The sequence below is a fragment of the Charadrius vociferus genome, unplaced genomic scaffold, assembly GCF_000708025.1.
Source record: "Charadrius vociferus isolate BGI_N301 unplaced genomic scaffold, ASM70802v2 scaffold136, whole genome shotgun sequence".
Taxonomy (NCBI): Eukaryota; Metazoa; Chordata; class Aves; order Charadriiformes; family Charadriidae; genus Charadrius; species Charadrius vociferus.
The window spans coordinates 343,771-368,434 of record NW_009648960.1 but is presented as its reverse complement, the minus strand read 5'-3'; the positions used below and the strand labels follow the sequence as shown (position 1 = coordinate 368,434).

At 39.4% G+C, this 24,664-nt stretch overlaps 1 protein-coding gene across 1 annotated transcript in view; it reads right to left on the bottom strand.

The window, feature by feature from the left end:
• Positions 1-24,664, bottom strand: part of AGAP1 (ArfGAP with GTPase domain, ankyrin repeat and PH domain 1) — a 264,182-nt gene that overhangs the window by 181,780 nt on the left and 57,738 nt on the right. The window contains exons 6-8 of the mRNA XM_009887562.1: positions 18,006-18,133; positions 6,593-6,748; positions 1,579-1,671 (exon numbers count right to left, since the gene is read on the bottom strand). Of these exons, the coding sequence (XP_009885864.1) occupies positions 1,579-1,671; positions 6,593-6,748; positions 18,006-18,133 (377 nt within the window). The remainder of the gene's footprint in view (positions 1-1,578; positions 1,672-6,592; positions 6,749-18,005; positions 18,134-24,664) is intronic.

Genomic DNA, 24,664 nt, shown 5'->3' with positions numbered 1-24,664 from the left:
CCTCCTCCAAGTGCATTTTTAATCAACCTAATTTCATACAACAGCATTTTAGAAAAGAACATTATGTATGCCTTGAATAAATATTGAAAAGTATATTCCTCAGTTTTTCATTCTCAACTGCATTCGCAGACACTTTTGTTTAATTAGCATTACCCAAAAGAATTCCAGCTGGTCTAACCCATCTCATACCATACAAAAGCTGTAGGAAAAAAAAACCGTATCTTGTTTTAAATGCCTGGAATCTCCTCCCCTGAATGCAGAGCCAAATACTGAGCTTATCTGATTTCAAACTGCTCTTCTGAATTGCAGTGTGTTTGATTAAAAATTTTCTACTACAGATTCACAGACACGACAGCAGTTTTGCTGCATGATGGTACCAAAAGGTCTTTTTAACTGCCTTTAAGAAAGAAAATCACTGCAAATAGTTAAGGGTACAAAACCATCTCCCTCTCACCCCCAAAAAGAACAAAAACCGAAAAACCCCAAACACATAAACCCACCCCCAAACAGGAGACCTAGGGCTACCTGACAAGATGAAGCACGGACCAAGGAAAGATTAGAAGAGGCAAGTGACCTTCTGACAGGTAGGAAAGCCACCAAACGAAACTGAAAACAACCACGCGGGAAGAAAATAAACGCCCTTCCCTCAGCACTTTTGCTACCTTCAGCAAAGTAACTCACGCAAAAGTAAATACTTGCAAACGCTATCCCAGAAACTATTTGTAAAGCTTCCCATACAAACGCATAGCGCCGTGTTCTTAACTGCATGAATTCAATGTTATTTAATTTGAGAAAGTAAATGATCTCATTCACCTAAATACTTTGCATCAGATGCTGGCATTGCTTTTGCCTTTCAAAGGAGTGTTCACAGCTACAATTTAGCATTGAGTTTCCGGGCTAATGAAAGTGCATCTAGGCTAGTAAAACAGACCAAAACAAATCCTTGAATTCAAGTCCTGTTGTGTAATGAGGAAGTTTAATTAAGGCCACACATTACAGCTGTAAATGTTCTCTTATATAATAAGGTCTAAATGAAACTGAACCTAATCAAAGTTACAATTCCTTCATTAGCAAATTACAAACAAGAGCGCACAGCTGACACACCGGCTATGATTATCACAACTAATTGCCTCGTTGTTACAAACCAGCCTGAAACTGTGTTCAGATGTCCGTCTGCAGTAGCAAATTAGGGCCACATCAGGCTATTTCTGCGATCACAAGGGGCTCTTGTAGAGCGATCTGATTTACCCCGCCGACTGGCAGCACACGGCCCAATCAAAGCCCCCTCTACAAAGGCAGCTTTGAAGCCAGCACAGCCTAGAAACCCGCTCCATATGCAGGCCGGCAGACTGCACTTCATTAGGCCTGTTGTCACATTTTCCCTCTTCTTATTCTAATGATCCTATTTTAATACACATAGGAACCTCTCCTAATTGATGTCAAGTGAGTGACTTCCACATTCATCACCAGAGCACATCAAACACGTCTTGGCGCATGGGCCCGCCATCAGAGTGCTTAAGACCCGAGGTGTGCCTCCAACTACCGAAAGAAAAAAAAAAAAGTGTATTTTGGCATTACCTGTTTAATTGGGATTGCACGACCGCTTCCAATGCTATCTGTTCTGCTCTCCAGGACCTTCTTCTCTTTGTCTGGGTCACTCCCTTTCCGAGACTGCAGAGCAAAGAGAAAGTTTGTGCTCCATTAAATATAGCAGTTCACACAGAGGATGCTTTTTTTTCCTTTTTTTAAAGTGATTTAAAAAAAAAAAAAAAAAAGAAGTATTTTGACACATAAATATAAACTCAAAAGGTGCGGGTTAGAATCTACACAAGTACACAACTGTCCCAAACTCTGAATACTAAAACACTGCCTCTAATTTTCAACCATCCACTTGTTTGAAATGGTGTTTGGGTGTAAAGAGTTAGTTTCACTGCCTGCAGACCCAGCAGATCAGAGGACATGTTTCTGAAGTCTCTAACAGCAGCTCCAAAGAGGAATGAAGGTTCCAGCTTCTCATTAAAAAAAATTGATATATGCATGCATACATGTAACTTACATCTGTGTGGTTTTTAGAATTGTTATCAAGCACTTAGAAATGTGATTTTATGATGCTGGTTTTGATCATATTGACTTTAACTTTTTATTTCTTTCTACGTTTGGATGGTTAGAAAGTTAGAATTGCAAGAAAAGGTAGTGATTGACGCTGAAAAAGTTATCTGAACACAATGAAGAAAAATCAGCATGAGGAAAATTTAACTGATGTTTAAAACCTGAATTGCCTGATCTTGGCTTTCTATAATGCTAGATCTGCCCTAGGAGTAAGCTCACAGTGCTCACTTCATGACTTTATGAAGTTATATAGTAATTTTAAGAAGTTCGTGATTTCCAGTCCATTATTGTGAAAGAATGCACAAGCATAATGATTGTGACAGATTTATTTTATTACAAAAAGAAGACCTGAGAGTCATCCTCCTTAATAACTGAACTGACAAGTGACAACTTCACTCCATTACTTTTCAATAGGAACATTACTCACACGATATCGAAAATGGGAAAACATTTTCATGTGCTTTTCAAATCAGAGATGATATATGAAACAGATACATTTGCGATGTCCAGCACTACAGTGGGAAGTTAATGAAAACCAGAGCAACACAAGATCCCGCTTTTCATTTTCAGTGGAAGGAGATGTTTGAAAGACACTGAAATTAGGAGAACAATTAGGATTGCGGATAGCTAATATCCATTTTCCATAGTATATGAAGGGGTGGAAGGAAGAAAAAAAATTCCCAAAGCAGTTGCCTTCAGGCACAAGAGGAGGGAAGGGGAGGGAGAAAACCCACAGAGGAGGACTTCAAGTAACACCATTCTAAGCAACACATTTACCCAGCAGGGATCCCGTGCTGCTTTCCCCACTCCGCCGGGAGCAGGCTCCTATCACTAGTTACTATGGTTCAGGGCAATGGAATGACGTGCTGGGGAATTAAACAAAGAATAAATGAAAGAAAGCAAAACAAGTGGGAGGGATGAAATCCAATGTTCAGGATAACTATTGTTCCCCGTCCTTCAAAACAGATTTCTGAATCTGAAAGTGCCACTTCCCAATAATACAAGGCAAAACAATGCTTCAATGGTGCAAAGTGCCCGTAAGTGACATTTTAAAGAAACTCAGTGAGGGTAGCCAAATCCTTGGGAGGGAAGTTGTCAACTTGAATGTTTCTTTTTTATTTGAGTTTTTTAAAGAAAGGATCGTGCTTTTCAAAAGCAAGCTAAGTATCTATGCACTATTTTTCATTTTTATATCATCACGTCTTCCATTCCATAAAAGTAATTGCATCTGGAAATACATGCATCTGCACATAGAAGGGAAATATCTATATGTAAAATATTGTCAAATACCAAAAGTACAGAAATGTAGGAATTTGTGTTAGGCAAATTCTATTCTAGCTGCTTGTAACGACAGAATACAAAGTTTTCACGGGGAGAATCTTAGCAGGCTTTGCTATTTATAAAGACAACCATGCAGTGAAATAAGAGATATATTCCGATCTTTTATGCTTTTGTACCTATGACACACACAATTCATCTTACATTGTACAGTGTAAAAAAATAGATTCTAAACTACACTGAATCAACATTTGCTAGGTCTTTTTCTGATGTCACATCAACATATTAAATTGCTCTATTTAAAATTTCATTCAAGCAAACCAGAAAAAGTCAAAAAAATTAAAACACCTGCATGTATATAATTTGACTCATTTCTACTTTGCATTGGAAGTGATACGTAGACTTACGTCAACGTAAAACCTTACCCAAGGTTGGGACTGTGAAATAAGGTTTAGTCCCAGAGCTATACAGCACCTGCGTTTGGGCACAATCAGAATCCTGTATCAGCAGTCCAGAGAGTCCCAAAATTAAGAATACTGATCTCTAATAGTATATACTGGCACAGAGAGTTCGTTTTAATTTAAAAAATAATAATAATCTTGCTTGCAATTCTGCAAAGATTTATGTAATAATGAATACGGGAAAGAAGATGCCTCTTACTCTACCAGAAGTTCATTCACCCCATATGGGATTGAACACAGTTCAAATCGGTTCTTTGCTGAAGTGGCCCTCTTATGCATCTCAAATCCTCACCTGTGCAATACACTATTATTTAGTTGTCCTTGTTAAAACACTGCACAAAACAAAGGACATCTACCCCTTCTGCTAATATTTGATCTGTTGTATCACTTAAGTAGAAAGTCAGCTATTGTACCAATTGCTTTACAGCAAATATTAATATTCAAAGTAAAAAAGATCAGATACTGCATTTAATGAACTTAAACATGAATATGCTTAAAATTCTCAACCCTATTCCAACTCAAAAGCTGTAATCAGTTTAGAAAAAAAAAATCACATCTGTTCTCTACTTAACCCAATTTTCTTCCAACATTAAAAGATCTTCATGTAGGAAACTAAACATATTACCTGTGCTAGATAACAAGGGGTAATTTGCAATTACACAGAAATATATTTGATTCTGTAAGTGATAAAGGCATAAGCAAGTAACAGGCTAGGAAAGCAGCACAGCAATAAACCCAGAGCTAAACATTAAAATACTTTGACTATGCACTCTGTTCATAACTAGAGAGAAAATACTGGCCATCTATTTATTCAATTAAATAATTCCAGGTTATAACTTGGCTGATATGGCATGAAACCTGGGTTACAGCAGGGTCAGTGTTAAATACTTCAGAACACAGATTACAGAGCAACTTATTACACAATATTCAATATGCCCAGATCTTAAAAGACAGTACTACTTCAGGAAAGTCAAATTATTATTATTTTTTTCCACAGGACTTGTTTCCCCCCCAATTTTCCCCCAGTTATTAGACATTAAGACGGCTATCAACATCCTCTCATATTAGCAAATCTGGTTCTTACTATGCTATTCTCAGGAACCGGAGCTTTAGTCTATTTGTTTCCAGCAAACGCAGCTGACTTAACATTCTTCTCAAACCTTTTTCCACGATTGTAGATGATGTATGTTTTTCTGTATTCACTTTCTCAAATTTACACCAATTCCCATTTAAAACATGCCCAGTTTCCCAAATGTCAACAACATCTCTACAGCCCTTATAGCATTTTATGCATCCTTCAGACCAGAAATGGTCGGCGAATGCTTTTAAGGGATGCTGTAGCATCTCGGCTCTATTTCCAGCAGTATTACTCTGCTGGCAGTTTCTGGACTGACACTGACACCTAGTGGGGTTAGTAACTCCCAAATATTATAAACGGCAGCGAGTATTCCCACCAACAGGAAATCCACACGATTGCTATAAAATAGGAGTGTCAAAATTGGATACGTTTTCACCTACCACTCATTTTTGCACGTTTTGTTGGTTTGCACCCAAATGTTTGTACCTAAACACAAGTGCATGATTTTCATTCCTTGGAGGAGTTTGAAGACCTACAGTTTTTAAATCAAAATATCACTGTCGAGATGGGCATGTGAAATATGATCCCTGGGACTCTGTGCTGCCACTCAGCGCTCTAATACGATGACAAAACTTTCTACTTGCTAAAGGCTAAGAGGTCAGATTTTGTTTAGAGTACAAGGAAATGGTTTCACCCTCTTTGTATGTGGTTCCCTGGATACAACCAAGGAGCAAGCGAGCTTTGGGAAGTGAACATGACATCATCTTTGAAATGAAAAAAAACCCACAAACTTTTTATGATGACAGGGAAGACCTGACTTTCTAAACGCAACTGACATGTAGCTACAATTACCAAAGGACTTACGTGCAAGCCCACAGGGATTCTGTGTTTGCTATAAAGCATGTCAAGAGTGTCAAAAACTGCTTACAGAACCACAATTATGAACACAATACAATCACAAAGCTTTCGGCAAGACTGCTAAACTAAGGAAATCATCACTCAAGGCTTCATTATCATTTCCCAAGCATAATAAAGACCTATCATATTGGACCAGTCAAGTCTTCCATTTCGTTCTTTTTTTGGCCTCTCAACAAAGCAAAAACCAGATTGTTTGAGAAGGAAAAAAGTCTTTTTAATCTCCATGTCTTTTAACCTTTGAAACGAAAAGTGAGTTGAGACTGTAGAGTAACAAAAGTAGCCTGGGGTAGTTATTTTCCAGTACCGCATGGTATTCCCATGGTAAACCCTGAGACCTCTCTACCAAAACAGGAGACTTGAGAAGGAAGCCTCGAGTCAGCACCATTATTCAGTATAAGTGCAGGACTGGGGAGCAGAGGCCCATCTTTCTCTTTGATTACTACCAAACCAGGGAATCTAGACAGATCTGAGAATTAAAGTCAGACAAAGGCTCCAGAATTCAACCACAGATTCATTTGTTTCACTGCAATTCCCAGTAGGTAACGTCACTGCATTTAGTTTCTCTTTAAGTTCATGAACAGAACAGCACCATGGTAATTCTAAGATATTTTAGTTTTCAAGCCTCCAGATTCATCTCAACACTTCTGTCTGGACTAGACCAGCTCAACTCAACAGGTTTGAAGTTCAGGCCGTCACCACAGAGCACTATGTAAAATACAGCAACAGTCTCTTCCCTTGGCTCACTCACCGTGAAGAGGTTGGATCGGCGCTTGGACTGTTTACGGACAGGAGTTGGTGTGTTGGCAGTGGGAGGAACATCAATCCGTAGCTCCTTCTGGCTGGTGCTTGGAGTTGATGGGACAGAGGAGGAATAATCACTTAAACTCCCTCCTCCATTACTGGTCTGCAAGGATTAAAGTTAGTTTTAAACAGTGATACACTGCTTTCAAGAAATTACAATCCACAGCTGTATCTTATTTAGTCCTGATATGCAAGAACCACAGCCTAGGCTCAGGAACACAGCGGGACTGCTCTACTGCCACTTTTCCACACACTTCTATTCCAAGCCCTTAAATAATTTACCTGCCATTATTTTTTGAAAACTTAGTTCTGTTGATATGACATTTTCATTCTACACAATATAGTCTTAACTGGATATAAAAAATTGCATTTGTTTTACTAGTGTAAGAGTAAGCAAAACATTGGGGCAAGGCTAAATTCTGGTTTTCTACTGCAAAACTGCTAAGCGAAATTCTGCCTCAAGCCTAAGAAAAAATACTTAGTGCCACAGAGCTGCATTGCTAGACTTAATCCTAGTCTGGAGACATTAGTTCACTGAGAGCTAACCAAGGAAATGAAACTAATGTTATAAATAATGTTGTAAAATGGCTACTACAGTGATAGATAGTTCCCAATGCATTTCCTGAAGCCATTGGTACACAGATTCAAAAATTTAAAGGAAGACATTCCAATTTATCAGAAGTAGCCAAAAATGTAAAGTGACATCATAGTCTTGCAAGAAATACAGCAGTCGCTTAGCCTATAAAACAATGAATTGAGGTAACAAGTTACTAATAGCAGGAAGGTGAGGAAAATGGACAAAACAGAAAGAACCAAAAGGTGATTAAGAACAAAGTCTTGATTTTTTTCTTCTTCTTTTTAATTGTTACACATGACATAAATGAGTACTAAAAACATCATTAAAAAGGATGTGGAAGTAGTCTGGAAAGACAAAATTACAGATTTTTTCCTATCGAATACAAACATACCCTTTGAGGATATACTGTGTACGCTGATGGGGGACTGAGGCAGGGCAAAAATGGAAAATTCTGCACACTGCTGACAAAAAGCTCACCAGAAGAGCAGCACTGTGTGAAGGGCCTAGACAGCAGCTCACATGTAACATATGAGGGGGGAAATAAAGGTCTGTGATTAACACAAAAGAGTGAAAGAACATCTTTAAAGCAGACTAGTTTCCTAAAGGAAGGGAGGAAGGAGGGTAAGAGAGTATTTCCAGGATGGCTGAGGAGAAGGATTCTCCCATGACACTTAACATGGGACTTAGTCTCATCTTAATTGCTGTAGGTAGGAATTCACCAGGTAAAGCTCAGAAGGAAAAGCAGGGACTCCAGTGTCTACTCTTCAGTGTCGCTCCTACACTAGCGACAGGTCTTACATGAACACAAAGCTGCCGTACAGGGGAGGCAGTCCTCTGGGGAGGCACCAGCAGCATGATGGGACTTCTCCCACACTCCTTGGAGGTCAGCATAACGATCGGGATTTCAAGTTGCAAGCAGTCACGATGAAGCCTCTGAAGGAGAGCCAAGTAGGAGACACTCCTTTATATCATCCAGTTGAAGTCTCTTTCAATGATTTCAAGTCCTCTTCTGATTCTTCCAGCTTTTCCAAATTGCCCTTTATTTTTATTTTTTTTAAATTCAAGAAGCAAAGGATAAAAAGGAAGAGGCATGAGACAAGCAGCTCATGTTTGCGCTGAAGGGCCACTCAATGCAGACAGAAATCCAGGAACACCACTCAAAGTCACTCTTTCTCTGTAAATGACAGCATGTTTCTCATCTCACTTCTGTGTGACAGGATAGGACTGACAACATAGCAAATGAGCTTTTTGATGGAAAGTTGTCCTCTCTTTAAATTAATATATATATACACACATAAAGAACACTAAATTTCATCTTCCCTTCATTCTGACTGAATTGGGGAAGCGTGGCTTGTCAGGAAGCCAGAGGAAGAGTACTGTAAGTAACAGAGTATCTTGATAGAGTTTTTCTACATTTTCAAGTGCCCAGAGGAAGCAGCAAGCACAACTTGCAGATGGCCCAATCGTATGCAACAAAGGAAATGAAAGAACAAGAGCTGAAATGATCATTTTTAGTGTCCTAACAGAGAACAGTAACACCAGAGACATGAGCAGGACAACCTGGGAAGAACTGACCTTAATTTACCCTGCACTTGCTTTCCCTTTGTCTGTGTCATCTTGCTGAGACACCAAGTACCACACCAAACACACAGGAGAGTAAATAACCTGCAGGAAGACAAACACCAAACCTGTGGAAGTCAGAGATTACCCCTCCAAAGAAACACAGAAGACTCTTGCATGAAAAGAAGTAATGAAAAAAACCAGTAACCAGGACACAAAGTAATCACCAAGTTTGCCGAAGTTCAAACAGCCAAAGCCTTTGAAAACGAGTACTCAAAGCACTGGACATATCAGAGATGAGGAAGGTGGTATGGAAGCCTTAAAACATGGCTGGCAAAAGCAGGTGGAGGACATCTGAATGCTCATCAACCATACAGGAGCATTAGAGAAGGAGACCAAAGACACTGGTGTCGAGGAATGGCTTTCAGACTAGAGTGGTGAGGGACCTACTTTCCACTCTGCCATGACTGAACCAAACTGTGGTGGAGGAAATGAGGGAGAAGGAAACCTAAGGAAGCAACCATTAATGCGAAAAGGCACTGAACACATTGAAGATTAAAGCTGTACAGCTGCAAGGCTCACCCAAGGAGAAATTAAAAAAAGATGACAATAAGCAATGAAGATGGTGGAGAAAAGAAGAAGAATCACAATAGGGTTATGTCACAAAACATTTAGAAGCCTCTTCTACAGAAGGGACAGGAAAAAGGGAAGAAGGAAGGAGTCAAATGTTGTACACTGATGACAGGATTTGCACCACAAGCTGTTGAAAATGAAAGGATGCAGCCATGTTCTGTTTCATAATACTGATCAATTTGATAACTATGCACTGCCACCCTTTCTTAAAAAACCTTCACCTTTAAAAAAAACAAAATCCACATTTTTTTTAAATTAAAAATAACAGATTTCTACCCTGCCTATTTCCCAGGCAGAGTATGTAAAGGATTCCCTAAAACTTTTTAATCTTTTAAAAAACCTTTTTAATCTTTCATCATCTTTTACATCATTTTACTGTCTCCTGGATTTTTAAGTGATTTATTTTCCAGCAGTAACTCCTAAAGGAAAACACATACATGTTGGGCATTCTAGTCCCCAAAGACAAACATTCCTATACAGAGAGTTTCTATAAAAGAAGTCCTGCAGGCAATGTTTCTCTTCACACATACTAACCCCACTGGATTTCCAACTTTGTAAATAATATTCTGAGGTGGTTTCAAAATAAGCCATGTCAAACCCACTGGCTGGAAAAATAAAAAATTAATCTATTTCAGTAAAAGACTTAAAAGTGGAAAACTTCAAGGCTTCCACAGAATAAAAGCATGGCTACCAATAATGAACAAGCTCCAGCTCCTACTGAGGGTGCCAATAATTAGCAAACATATAAAACTATATGGTTGCTCTGAAAGACCTCAATAGACAGAATTGGTTTGACAAGAAAAAGCTCAGACGTGACTTCCAAGTTACAGCCTGCACAGACAGGAGCAATGAAAAATGCAACCAGACATGCACTTGCAAACTGTATTTCTGGTAACATCTGAACCTAATGCACGGATGAAGGAAAGAAAAGGTGGCAAGTAGTCTCTGTCGCGTTTTTTGCTTGCACCAAATAGAAATCTAGGGACCTTGCCTTATTAAGATTGTAGAGAGCAGTTTCCTGCCGTTGGTATGCAAGTATTTAATAACAAGGTCACTGGAGCGAGGTACAGAATTTAGGACACATGGCAATAACTATAATTCACAGAACTGAACATTTGTCCCAAGTCATAAAAATCAAGTAGGCAAATCTGAAGAACAATGTTCCTTACAGCACACGTAACCCAAAACATAAAAAAAAATAAACCCATTTGCTGACTATAGACAAACTGGTCAAATTTGTGGCAGTCAAAACTGATCAAAGAAGCACTCTAATATCCATTGGGACATTGCACATCTTAACATTACCTTTTCAATCAAGTTTTTCCACTAAGCTGCTCTCAAGAGTTGGACATACTTGAGACGTCAGCATAAAGGGCCAGCTCTGTGAGTCACTGCTGTCACCAGTCATGGCCATAGGGACAGAGGTCAATCAAATGACTCTAGATAGGGAAACTATTAGCCCCAGTAGAACCATTTACACAGATACAACCTCCTTTGGCTTTGTCAGGTGACAAATTTTCCCGTTCTCATTAAGGCAGTATGCCCATTCCAGAAATGTGCTCAGCTTCTGGACATACACAGTACAACCTTATCTTTCCTTCCTGTTAGGAAGATACACAGCCTAACGGTGGTCAATGAACTTCAGCACACCGTTACAGAAAACCCTGGAAGTCTTTAATTTCAAGGATATGTTATTGCTAGAACGCACCTCGTGTGAATGGCCAATATTTCACTTAGAGAAACGTATACCTTTAGTATCTATACAGGCTTGTAGCTTTGTTGCCACATAGACTGACGCTGTGAAAAACTCAGGGTCATGGCAGCAAGCACAAATTTAGGAGAATATTGTCACTATACTGTTACCAGACAAGAAGAACTCAGATGAAGGTATCAACCTGCCATAACTTGACCAAATAGGTCCATTCAATGCTGTTACCTCAAAGGCAGACACTGCCAATGAAAGCATTAAAGCTGTAACAAGATTCCTGATGGTACCTCATAAAAAAACCCCACAACTTTGTATATATTGTCCACAATTCTGCGCAGAAAAAGGAGTGAATCAAGGCAAATCCCACACTTTCCAAGCTTTTACATATTTCAGATTTTCTTAGTAAACAAACTGGTGAGTAATTTACCTGGCATGACAGGAGCTCAGCAGTGACCTGCATTAAGAAAAGGTTGGACTTATTTGCTAGGTTGGACTTATTTGTAATCATATTTACTAGGGGCATGTTCCTGACTGGCCCATTATACAAAGGTGGCAAAATATTCACCTTATATCTTATTTAAATTATCTGGTATTGCCAAATGATTCATAAAGCTTACTCAGTGCAAATGTCAGGACAAACCACAAAATGAGAGCATTGGAAGAATAAAGCTGAAATTTTTCGTCATGACAAGTGACCTGATTCAAACAGAATTGATGTTTTTTTTCTGCTCTCTGGATATACCATGACGCCTTCCAGAAAAATCACCTCTAACCACTGCTTGAGAAGAAAATGAAGGCAGCAGGTCTTACTTCTAAAACAGGCAAGAGATTGCCAAGAGCTTCGGGAGCCTGGGAACAGTTGGAATAAAGCAAGCCTTGATCAAAAGCACAGATTACATACCCTATGACAGAATGCATTTGGTGTCTGCACCTTCTGTTCTTGGGGAAAGCAGGGAAAAGCATATTTCTGTAGAAACACAGAAGCCTCATGGAAAACTCTTTAGTCAGGACACATTTTTCTTTGCCCACTTGTGTACAATTTCTCTTCTGAAAGTCATATTATCTCAGTCTTTCAGCCGAAAACACTATAGGTGGGAGTCAAATTTACTCAAGGGATCTTGGTGATACACAGCCACACATCCAAAGACACATCAAGAAGGAAACTAGTCCTTGCCTCAGCAAAAGCCTGAAAGCTCTGAGCATGCTGCTGTGGAATACAAATTTGGCAGCAGATTTAAAACCTACGGTCAGGCTAAATGACTCCAGAGATTTCAGTAAGTCCAGTCCTCCACAGTAAGACCACATTGTCTTGTAATAATTGTATTATTTCCCTGTATTTAGCAGTTTAACCTCACCCTTTGGGACATGCTAGAACTTGTCCATCTCAGGAGCTTTTGTCTCACTGTAACAGCAAGATAGAGGAAAGAGCAGATCTGTTCTGTCAGACAGACCAAAGAGCACTGAGAGGATCTGAAGACAACTCCTGAAGACAAAGTAAGCCGGCACATCAAAAAAAAAAAAATTTCAGTGAAATTACTAATAACATTTAGTTAACCAAATGTGACAACAGGCTTCAGTGTTACAGTGGCAGCAACTGTGTTGTAAACTGGAAAATCTAAAAGATCAAGTTTCAGTCAGAAGTTTAAGAGACCTTAGAAAGGAAAAGGTAATCACCGGCATAACAAAAACTAATTAGGAATGCAACTGCCGCCCTGTGAAGGCAAAAAAAGGAGGAAAATGTACACCTACAAATGGACTGAGTTTAACATTTGAGTCCTGGAGAATAAAATTCCATATACATGTGTACTGTGTGTGAAACTGTGCACATGAATGAAGGGGAATATATACACATACACACGTATATACACACATACATACACACACATATATTTAAAAAATGCTTATTTTAAATAAATGTTAGAGATTACTTAGAAATAGCCCTGTAAATACAAAAGAATCACAATGTATGTTGCAATGGTATTAAATATTGTTTTCATTTCTCTTTTAGTTTTTGTTTTGCAATTACATGAAAAAGCAGAAGGACAAGCTAGTTAAGCTCTTCTTTATTCAAGTGCCCAAAATACCACAACAGAGTATTTCATCCCAAATGACCCCCAGTATAAATAGGATAATTGTACCCTACTCTTTAGTGCTTATCCGTAATCAGGTCTCATATACAGTAAAATAATGGATGATTAAGCTGACTGCACTTTTAATATTTTAATTTACATATTTAGACAATCATGCTGTAGTAAAAACTTTATGAAGGCATAGTGTAAGCATAAATAATACATCTTTATAGATTTGCAGCAGGTAGTAGGGAGCAAGCTTGCACGCTAGCCATACCTCAGCTGCAGGTTAGTACGATCTACGTTGAGCTCTATAGCTTTCTCGGGTATGACGCAAATCTCCTAGGATAGTGACACTGCTGACCAGTAAACACATTTCTTTGCACTGCAGTCTATGTGTGTTACGATTTTGTGGGTGACTTTACCTGGTAGCACTCAGTACTCACTCTGGTAATATTTTTAGACTCAGAGCGTGGAAGGTGTGGTGTTTAAGGGCCCTCTCTGTCATGGCAGAGCACATGTAGTACAGGCAGACACAGAAAAGTGCAGGCCCATCTGGCAAGGACATAGAGCCATTTCAATCCTCTCACACAGCAGAACATAAAACAGCTGACTTCCAGGAAAGACAGCAAGTGTGAAAATACATGAAGACTACAGATTTCAAGGAAGTATAGTCACTGGTATATAAACTTTTTATTTTACCTTCAAAAACCATAGTCCACAAGTAAGCTCACACTGCTGGGGATTCCATCTCCACAGCAATTTGTCTGAAGAGGGGCCCGAAGCCTTTCACGTAAACAGCAACAACAGGTATCGTGCCACATGATTTTCAGATGTTTTTACAACCGTGTAAACTTAAAAATAGGCACAGCTCCAGGTAACTACTCAACAAGTTACCCAGCACAGGGCTACTTCACACAGATTTCTGATGCATCTTAAGCTCAGGTGGAATGCACCGAGGACCAAAGGCAGTGCCCACCTGAGCAGCCTCATGGTGTTTGGAACAAGATGATCTCCACTTTCAGAGTCAGGGCAGAGAAAAGAGCCCTTCGAAATTGCTGGATATCAGCACTATTCTTGTAACTTAGGTATCTTAAACTGTATCACAGATATGCCTTCCTGATATGCCAGGTGTAAAGGACAAGCAGCTCCATCAGTGCAGGAATGGGAAGGGAAAGGGAATGCCTGTATGGTTTTGTGATGTAAGAGAAACACATGGTCTTTTGAAATAAGATTTAGCATGGTCTACAGGCGTGTCAGGTGTGAAAGACTGGCAAGGTGTGGGATGGAAGGAAAGCAAAGGTGGGACAGAGATGGGGAGGACACGAGATACTGGTCTGTACACCCCCAGTGAGCGTTTCTTGTTGATGGACAAAGTAAAAAGACCTATCCTGAGATGCCCTGTGGCTGACAAGGGGCCTTCAATACACTAAACAATACTTCGTCCTCTCAGAACAACTCAGTCTACCTCTTGAAGCGTTCAGAAAAAACAGAAGGTGAGCTGCTGACTGAAGTACTTCTCAATTCATCAGACAGATTAATTCTTTCCTAGCAGAATATAAGGAATATTGCACAATCTTTCTTGTTGACAGAGTATACAATAGTTCTGTCCATCACAAATCATGAATGACATACTTGGATTTGAGAATAAAATTCTTTGCATGCACTCTGTGCTGCCATGAAAGCCAACATATGCGTGTGAAGTACTTGCACCAAGGGTTATTGACTCTGGCTATCAAAGGTTTCCAAGTAAAACCCTCACCTTGACTGACATACATGCATTATAAACAAAAAGTCAGAGAAGGAACACAGAAGGAGCACCTACTGCAAACACAAGTGGATTTTGTCACTGGAATAGGAGACATCTCATTCCATGAAACAGCTCTCTAGAGTGCCTGAGTGTAGACAAATCTGAGAGCTTTTTCTGGAAGGGGACATTACCTAGGGGTTCACCACCTAGGACTACTGGACATGAGTATAGATACACATCCAAACACACAAACAAGTCTTTCACTGTTTGAAAACTGCCCTTGCTGGTATTAAGACTTAGAATTTCCCCCAAGGTATGCAAAGGACTAGACTGACTGGGTAAGGCGACACTTTTTTTTTTCTTTCTCTAAAGCCTAAGCTCCTGACTCCAGAGTCATCTGAAGAGTTTGCATGAGTTAGATCACCAGAGTGATCCAACCAGAGAAGGAACAGCATCTTGACTTGATCTGTGAAACCACTACTTCTGAAGGCTTTCACTCCTGTGGAGAATGCAAATGGCAGGGCACTATAACAACAACATTTTTGATTCATGGAGGAAATCTTCAGTGAAACATCATTGTGTCAAAAGAGATGTTCTAAAGAGCAAGACACCAGCCAGTCTTCCAGCCAAGATCAGAGATGCTAAATCTTCCCCCAGATCATCTTAAACTTCGAATTACAGTTGCAAAGTTCTTTTAAGTCTAGGATAAGGATTCAGTTTCCTTTCCTTAAACAAGGCTGTATTACCTTTAAGTGTAGCACAAAGGCAATAAGACATGAAACAGATTTATGGCCTATACTCCTAGGCATTACGTCAATCTCAGAAGACAGACATCTTTGACTGGTGTTGCAGTTGCCGCATTAGATAATTATGCCAGCTGGTAAAGGAAGAATATTATTTCACATATACTGAAACAGACCATAGGGATTCTTATGAAAAAAGCTACCTTGGTCTTGATTTTCACAAATAGTCCTTATCACTGGCAAGTAGTTTGCTGTGTAGGTGAAATACTTGTCTGGAATTTCGTATTTGTTGTTGGCTTCCAAACTGGACTTGGGCAGGAAACTGGTGAGAACCTAGATGGTTGATGTTCTTTAATCAAACAAACTCCATTACCAAGAAGGGTGACCACAACTACTTTAAGACAATGCAGGACAGAGATGCAGCTGGCTAAGATTGCGTTGTAAAAAGCACCATCTATACTCCTTAGAAAGTCTTGAAAAACCTGTATAGTCACCATCAGACTGAGTAACCTAGGTCATTCTTGGATCCACGAATAAGTTTGGTACAGGAAATGGTGCCATTTGTTCTCCACATTTCTGTGATAGCATGTTTCCTCTTTCACCACTGAATAGGATGGATCTCAGATAGCCCCTACAGACAGCATAATTCCCCTCAGTCTAAAAGCATGAACATACACAACTGCCTGGAGGAAACTGTTTGAAAGAAAAGCATTTCATACAGAGGGTTAGTGCCAAGCAGTTGCGGCAATGACCTGGTCAGAAAGAGTGGCTGAGGAAACTTGATCAATGTCACATACAACAAGAAAGGGGAGAACCTCTTCCATATGGGCAACTTGTACCTCGTCAGAAGGTGCCAGGATTCTTCAGAAGACTCATGCACCTGCTTTAGAAGGGGGATCTGAACTTCAGCATTTTCTTTTGACATAACCAGCAGAAGTGAGAGTCACAGTCTGAGGTTGGTATCCAGGCTCAGCTCAAGGGAGAACATCTCACAGCAAAGAACTCTTAAGACCAAACTGGCATCTGCATTTTTAGAGTTAACCCAATGGTGAAAGTTTCCACTAGCGCATAGAAAGAGCCCATTCACTATGAGCAAAGAACCACAGCTTTCATCCTGTGGTACAAATCTAAACAAAGCCCTTCCAGGAGATAGTAACATGTCAAAAAAAACCACCCCAAACAAACAACCCAAGAGACCCCCTCAAAAAACCTTTCCCCCAAAGGTAGAACCCTTCTTCACTATACTGCTTTTTGCCAAAAAGCAGACATTCTCACTGTGGGAGAAAGGTCCACAGATAAATCAAAACCTCACATGGGTGGCTCAAGTCCTCAAGACTGCAACATAACCTTAGAAGATGTTATCGGCATATCATTGAGTTTAGACTGAAAAACACACCAGGAAAGCTGGTGGGTATCAGACATTTCAGACTGCTATAGTGGAAATCAGGAAACCAGGCCACAGTTCTGGCCACAGATTGTAAGGGTCGATATGATGGCACTGTACGTCCATCTGCCGAGAGTGAGAGCGCACAGCAGGAACACAATCTGCCTGGCTGCAAAGGTCTTGGATCTGAATGATAGAGTTTATATGCATTGTAACTGTGAATTTATACAGAGACTATCACTTGATACTAGAAGACAAAGATACTGAGGAAGGGTATCACAAGGGAAATACAGGAGAGTGTATTAATATATGTGGGTAAAAACCGTGTAAGTAAGAAAATGTTGGTATTAACCATAAGTTTCCAAAAGTATCACCAAGGCCACCAGACTTTCCTGCCACACAATAAGGTAGCATTTTGTTTTGCTTTTACATATAGTATCTACAAATCAATAGCAACATATATTGCTATGTCATTAAAGGGGAATCATTTCAATTGAGCAAAACAGAGACAGCCAATTACAACTGCGCACAATGCTCACGAACTGTCGCATGCTAACCACTGAGATACACCGGCTATTGCTCAGCACACAACCGAATGAGAACAATAACCAAAAACATAGTCAGGTAATTTTACAACACAGTACAGCAAATCCTGCTATCGTAACAATTGATCTACTTAGAACAGCAGGCTGCTGGGCATAAATCAGTATGATCAAAGATGCCTTTAAAGCCAAACTATTTTACTGCAGCAGTTTCTTGAAACAAAGTCAAGCCAATGAACAAAAAAAAATTGCTTCAAACTACAGATCACTGATACCTTTCAAGAAAAATGCCAACTACCTATCATGCAGCAAAAAGAGCACTGGCATTAAATACATTAGATGAAAAGCAACCTATCAGTTCCTTTTTCAAGCAAGCATTCATTGTAGTCTGTACCTGGCTGATATGTACAGCAGAAACCTGGGCAGAACACACAGATGAGTGGCTCGGAGAGTTTGGTAGAGATTTGCAGGGTCCAATCGACAGTTGCTGTTTCTTTCTTGTTGCAACGATCTTCTGAGCAACTGAAGACAAACAAAACATACAGGCAGGTAAGATACGGCACACATTAGAAAATACGGTATGTCAGAAACACACAGAATGCACAAAACATAAAATAGGGTTTTCCATTGCCAAAGCTTGCTCCAAAAATTCATAGTAATACATCCAATTAAGGCGACAGATGCTGATGTCAACTCTCACTCCACCAGATAAGCACCAGAGAACCAGAAATATCCAAGCAGAAGGGGAAAAGTCCGGCGTGCAAGTTACAAAAAGCAATACCAAGAATGCTATAAGAAGTCAGCTATATACTTATATTATACTAACAAAGTTTATGGCAGTACACATCTTCCATTCTTCTTTGGGATGTTCTCCTTGCAGAGAGAAGATAAATATGAGCCACACTTGACTAACAATCTAGTTCAAGTGCATCTCAGTGCTATTTACTAGTATGATCCTGGAAGGTACCCTACAACAGAGAGAGAAGCTTCGCTAGGAAAGCTATCACTCCCAGTCCAAGCAGGTTGTTTACAAGAAGGCTTGGACTTTTCTTAATTACCAGCTACTGCATCAGGACAATCAGTTTTGGAAACCACAATTTTAAAGCTTTTGAAACAAATGATAATCAGAATAATAAAACTGATAAAGGGTCCCTGACATAGAATACCTGGATTAGTGGTGCCACACATCACATCCCACTCAAAATCATTATGGAAAGAAGCCATATCATGATTCCTAGTTTCAGCTTTAGTTACTTAGCAGCACTAGCACAGCTGGGAGTGACAAATATATTTTGCAATTTATTAAGAAATTTTCTACAGCATGTAAAGAGAAGTAACATTTAGCAAATAGAGATAGGGATCAGAGTCATTAACTTCTCTATATACAGCTTAGCAGACTCATAATAAAAACCAGAAACAGGGCTGATCTGAAATGCAGCAACTTTCATACCTCTCCTATAATTTTTCAATTTAAAAAAGTCAAACTACTTCAGAAATTTGTTCTGTGATACAATGGAATTTCAGTTCATTCCACTATTCAGCTTTGGAAAGAGCTCTTTTTTGGTCATAAATACCTAAAAATAAAATCCTTTATACTACATTTGTTGCCTACCTTTTTGGGTCACCAATTAAAAAGTAAACAAAATTTCAGTCTTCAGAAACAGAGACTAGTGTAGTGGCTAATCAAAAACAATACTAACTAAATTTAGCTTCCTCACATGCAGTAATCTTCATGAAGCGAGGCAGTTCATGAAACTTGTGCAAATGAGTCTGTAGTCACTTGCACTGTCTCCACCAAAACCAGTTAGTGAGGCAGAACATCATCTATGTAAACAGTCACACAGAAACTTGTCGTAATTAGACTAACAGCATTCAGAAAATATAAAAAGATTTTATGTAAATTCCAAGATTATTTTTTCCTCAATACATATAAGACAGGCAGAGATATTGTTTAGCAGAGTAAGCATACAATTTCTTCTTAAATGAATGGAATTTTAATAACAACCTGGTCTGAGGCTTATGTTTTTCATGTAAATGAATGATGGCATAACCATGATTTAGTGAGAATACATTGTATAAAAAATGGCTCGTATATATGAAGAAGCAGCTTCATTAGTTACATCCCACCTCCAATAGGCCTCTTATCATCCTGAAAGGATGGTATCAATTAATTTATCTTTCCCTGGCATATTGATCATAACCTTCATCAGCTAATCATGTTTAAATTACAGAGGAATATCGGAGCACTCTGTCATTTCAGACCCATTGGTTTATTGATCTGGACCCTGGAAAGCCATATATTAAAATATTTTAACACACATTAGTGAATGTAGAGAGCAAACCGAAGGTCAGACTTTAACATATGCACATGGATTTGTCTTCATCATATGTGGTAAAGAGCTAAATTAAGACCAAAACCAAATCAAAACCACATATGAATGAAAACTACCTTTTCAGCAGAAACTTCCACGCTCACATTGAAGAGGTAATTAGTCAAGGAAAATATTTACCTCCTTCCTTCAATCTGAATATAGGTGTGTTTGTAGCATCACATTAACATACATAATTCAGTCTTGCCAAATTATCATTCCAGAAAGGCACAAGGCAAAAAAACCCAAGACAGTCTGAACTCACCTACTCAAACACACAACCTGAATGCTAAGTACTATAAAAGCAGATACTGAAAAAAAAAAAATTAAAGAAGGAAAAAAGCACACAAATTGTTACTCTATAAATACAAAGATTAGCATGTAACTAGAATTGTGGAAGGGTGATCCACAAAGTGGCTAGAAACCAAACCTTACACACAGCAGCACAAAGGGCAATTTATTCTGTGCACTGTAAAAATGGTAAAATTGGAGTGGAAGATCTAACGTTACCTCCTTAAAATTGTGCTACAAATTCTAGAATAGACCGTTCTTATCCTCAAATTTCTTAGCTCTTCCCTCTGCTAGAAAAATGATGTGCCCCCTAACGGAAATCCCCTTCTGAGCTGCCAAACCTTCCCAATTCCCCCTCCATTTCAGCAACAAGTCTAATATCCCCTCCCAGAGCACGATTCCTCCTGCCTCTCCCCTCTCTTCATTAGGCAACCGGCTCTCCTTTGAGACACCAAACAGTTTTTGCTTCTTTCATTGCAGTCATGTAGCCATCACTCCATAATTAGATTGCATTCAATATTCAAGTGCTCTGGGCTACTTGCCCTTGGATATGATGGTGATATGAGCTTCAGAAGTACCTAAAGGAGTACCCTGACCCTTCAAAGTTTGCAACATATGAAAGACGTGACTGATCATCTGTGGGGCAATCGCTGGACTGTCAAAAGACCTACTGTGCTCTTTCTAAAGCTACCTTGAGAGAAGAGATGAAACCTAAATCTTGCCCATCAGAAGTCAATAAAAGGGGTTCAGCACATATCTCCTCAGCAGTGCTGCTGCAAATTCACATTTTCTACATCTTCTATTCCAGAGAAGAAAGCCCTGAAATACACAAAACTTAAAATGGCTGGCACTGAAAACCCCACAGATCTGCTAACTCCCGCTGCTGACATCTTCAGACACAGTAGTTAGGGAGGAAAAAAAACACAGTTAAATGGTTGTGTAGCAAGAGAGAAATACACCATAATTATAAGAACTAACACCAGTTCCAGAGAACAGCCATGCTGTATTGCTCGTGCAGCCCCCAAACCTGTTTCTCTTATCACATCTTTGTTAAGACTCAAAGCGACTGCTCATTAGTCACTTAGCAGTCGTAGGAAAAATCCTTAAACCAAAACATTTTGTTTCTACCACTACAACTATACACAGGTTCACACCGGCTGTATGAGCAACTTCATCAGAGTATTCCTAGATTAGAATATGTCCACAAATGCGATTTATTTTTTTTTCCCCAAAAAAGGCAGTACCACCACTACAACAGCTTAGGCAGCTGAGTGGCTAGATGGGATCTCTGCTGAAAAACATACAGCAAAAAATAGTGCCCTTCAGGAATGCTAGATGTAAGCTATGGCAATACATAAACATCTTTTTGCTGTTAATAGAAGCCAACTAGTGTACTTCATTAACCAATTTAAGACTACTCAGAGTCAAGATCTTCAGATTAATATTGAAGTGCCTGTAATTGAAATGTCAGTCCAGAAGAAGCTATACAATTAAAACAAATATTGGTGAATAGAGAACACAAGAAAGCAGAAATATTTTTGCCCCAGAGCTTTCAGGTTCTACTCTACCCAAAGGATGTTTCAGTGCTTCTGAATTTAATCTAAATATACTTGCTAAGACCTGTTTCTAAAACAGATGAATACTGACTTAATCTATGTGGCAGGTATCAAAAATAATCAAGATAGTGACAGGCATTTCAACTATTTTTAAAAATCAATTGCATCCTCTCTATTTTCATATACTCAATTAAGCTATCAATTTCTGAGATTTTTATTGTAAGCCATCTATCTATCGTATGAAAAGCTAAACAAAATTTATTTGCAAAGTCAAGAACTCTTCTGCAAATAAATAGGGATATGGCAAGGACATTTAGAGTTGTAAACCAGGAGAATTGATGTTTAGCAAATATTTGGTCTTTGGGGAAGACTGACACTAATTTCTCATACATTTAAACCTAATTTCACAAGCGAGAATGACTAGAAGCTATATCCTGCTTTAAGGCCTTGTTAATTAAAAGCATGTGAAACTCCTGGTCTGCAAGATGAATAAAATGTCCGAGTTTGGAGAGAAAGCTCTTGACTTGAATGCCTCTTCTTCCATGCCTGACCTAGCTCACCAAAACAAAATTAACCTTCCCACCCCCTGACACTTTCATCTCAAACGCTACTTTTTGTTAGTCAAACCGCTCATTCGTAAGCAGCCCCTGCTAACTTCTGGATGGATTGTTTATTGGAAGGACCTTACGGCTAAGCAGGAAAGCTCGGTGGTCTACCAGTCTCTGAGCTGTAAAGCAAGGTTTCAGCACCCCAGCACAACAGATCTGCACTGCAAACCACCACTGTTTCCATTTGCACATAGAAAAAAGTTACCCATACACTAATTTTCCCCAAACAAAGCTCTCCTATTCCACCCTCGACAGCATGGGGCTGACTATCAGAGGACTAAATTCACTCATGGGAGAAATAGCAGGTCACCTCCTCTCCCCAAAACCCAGAGCTGCGCCTCCATAATGAACCGACTCCTTTTTGTGCTCTGTTTCGGAGCTAATCACCATTAGAAATACTGTTGCCAGAGTAACTGCTCTGACAGAGTTGTCTTTCCTTGGTTCAAAGGGCTGTTCATCACATGTCAACTTCTTGTGCAGTGTGAGGCTGCTTTGGCGGGGGCAGCCGGGTCTCTCAAATCTCATTAGCACAGCTTAATTCAAGTATAAGGACAAGAAAGGCAGAGACCTGGGGGGAAAATACTCTTTACAAGAAGTTCAAGACACAAGGTAAGACTGTCTCATCTAGCTCCACACCTATTAAAACTGGAAATACAAAGGTACCACTGCATTGCACAATACACACATTTAGGGAAACCTCGTCTAGCCCGAGACCTGATCTCTCCTCAATTTTAAGACAGGTCCTGGAAAACGTCCAGAGGTATCAACAATCTGATCACTGCTCTTTCCCAAAAGGCAGTGAATAGTTACCGCTGCACCCTTTACATTGCTTTTTACCAAGGGACACTTGAAATAAGAAAAGGGAAGACTTCAGGCATCTAATACAGGTAACATCTGGCAATATTTCTCTTCTCAGTTATCACCAGTAAAAGACTACTGCGTATTTAGGAGATGCAAACAGTCTTCTTGAATTACCATTAATTTAAATCAAAATTGGTTTCTCATAAAAACACGTGCAAGATCATTTATCTCTGCTGTGTGTCCAAGTACAAGTAAACACCAGGTTCAGTTAAAACCTGCCGCTCTGTGCAAAAGATGGGGATGCAAGAATTGTGCACTAAATTTTCTTCCAATTATTGACAGAGAGAAAACAGCTTTCAGCTGAACTCAGAATGCTCATGGCTGACTAAAAAACAACAGAAGGGACAAACACTCATGAATACTTATTTTAACTGCTGGGAAAAAAAAAAAACAACTGAAAGTTTACACAAAGATTACCTTTCATGTTAAAAAAACAGCTCCTATACTCACAGATCACTTGGAATGACAAACAACATAGTTTCTTTGCAGAAAGTCTCTGTTCAATTCACATCACCCATTAGTGATTAGAACTAGTTTTAAATTAAGCCCAAATGCTCTTGTAACAGGAACATCCAGACCTCTGAAAAGGAATGTTGGCTTTTTGAAACTGTACAACAAGTTTTCATTCTTTTTGCAAACTTGTGGTTTGGAGTAACACTCACAACAATTACTGATTTGATGCTTTTACAGACCACCAAGAGACCTCTGCCTACAAAAAGCACAGAATATTAACCTTGCTGCAACTGGTGCCAAACAAAAGACTCTTGATAAGATCATCATCTATAAGGAAGGCTGAGCAATATATGCACTATACTGCATCTTTGAAAAGGGCATGCTCTCACTGTATAGTCAAAGGCCACAGTGACATTTTTAAGTGCGAAAAAATGATGGCCTCCTCACAAGGCTTATGCAAGAAATCTGATTGTCTCTCTAATTGATAAAAACTGTGGAAAATGAAGGTAAAAATATTTGCTTAGTCCTTAAAATTACAAGGGAGGGAAAGAACCTCAGAAACATCACAAAATTTGTCACCTTTCGTTTTTGGACACCATGCATGAGGACAACCATGAACTCCACCAGCCAGCTTGACCCTGCGCTGCTAGCCAATGTGCTCATCGCTTGCTCCCTCCCCAGACAGGTATCTGGTTTTGTTAGAAGATGCATTATCCTGAGGTTGCAGTTATTCAGGCACATCCCGGTGCTCAGCATCTGCACATGCAGCAGCTAAAGGACCTCTGCAAGCTGGTCTGAACAACGTGCAGGAGAGAACACACTCCTTCCATGTTTGACACTTCGACCTTTTCTTGTCACTGCCTCATTCTTGTTGATAAACTAACACTTTCATGGACTAATCCCTGCTTTTTAAAA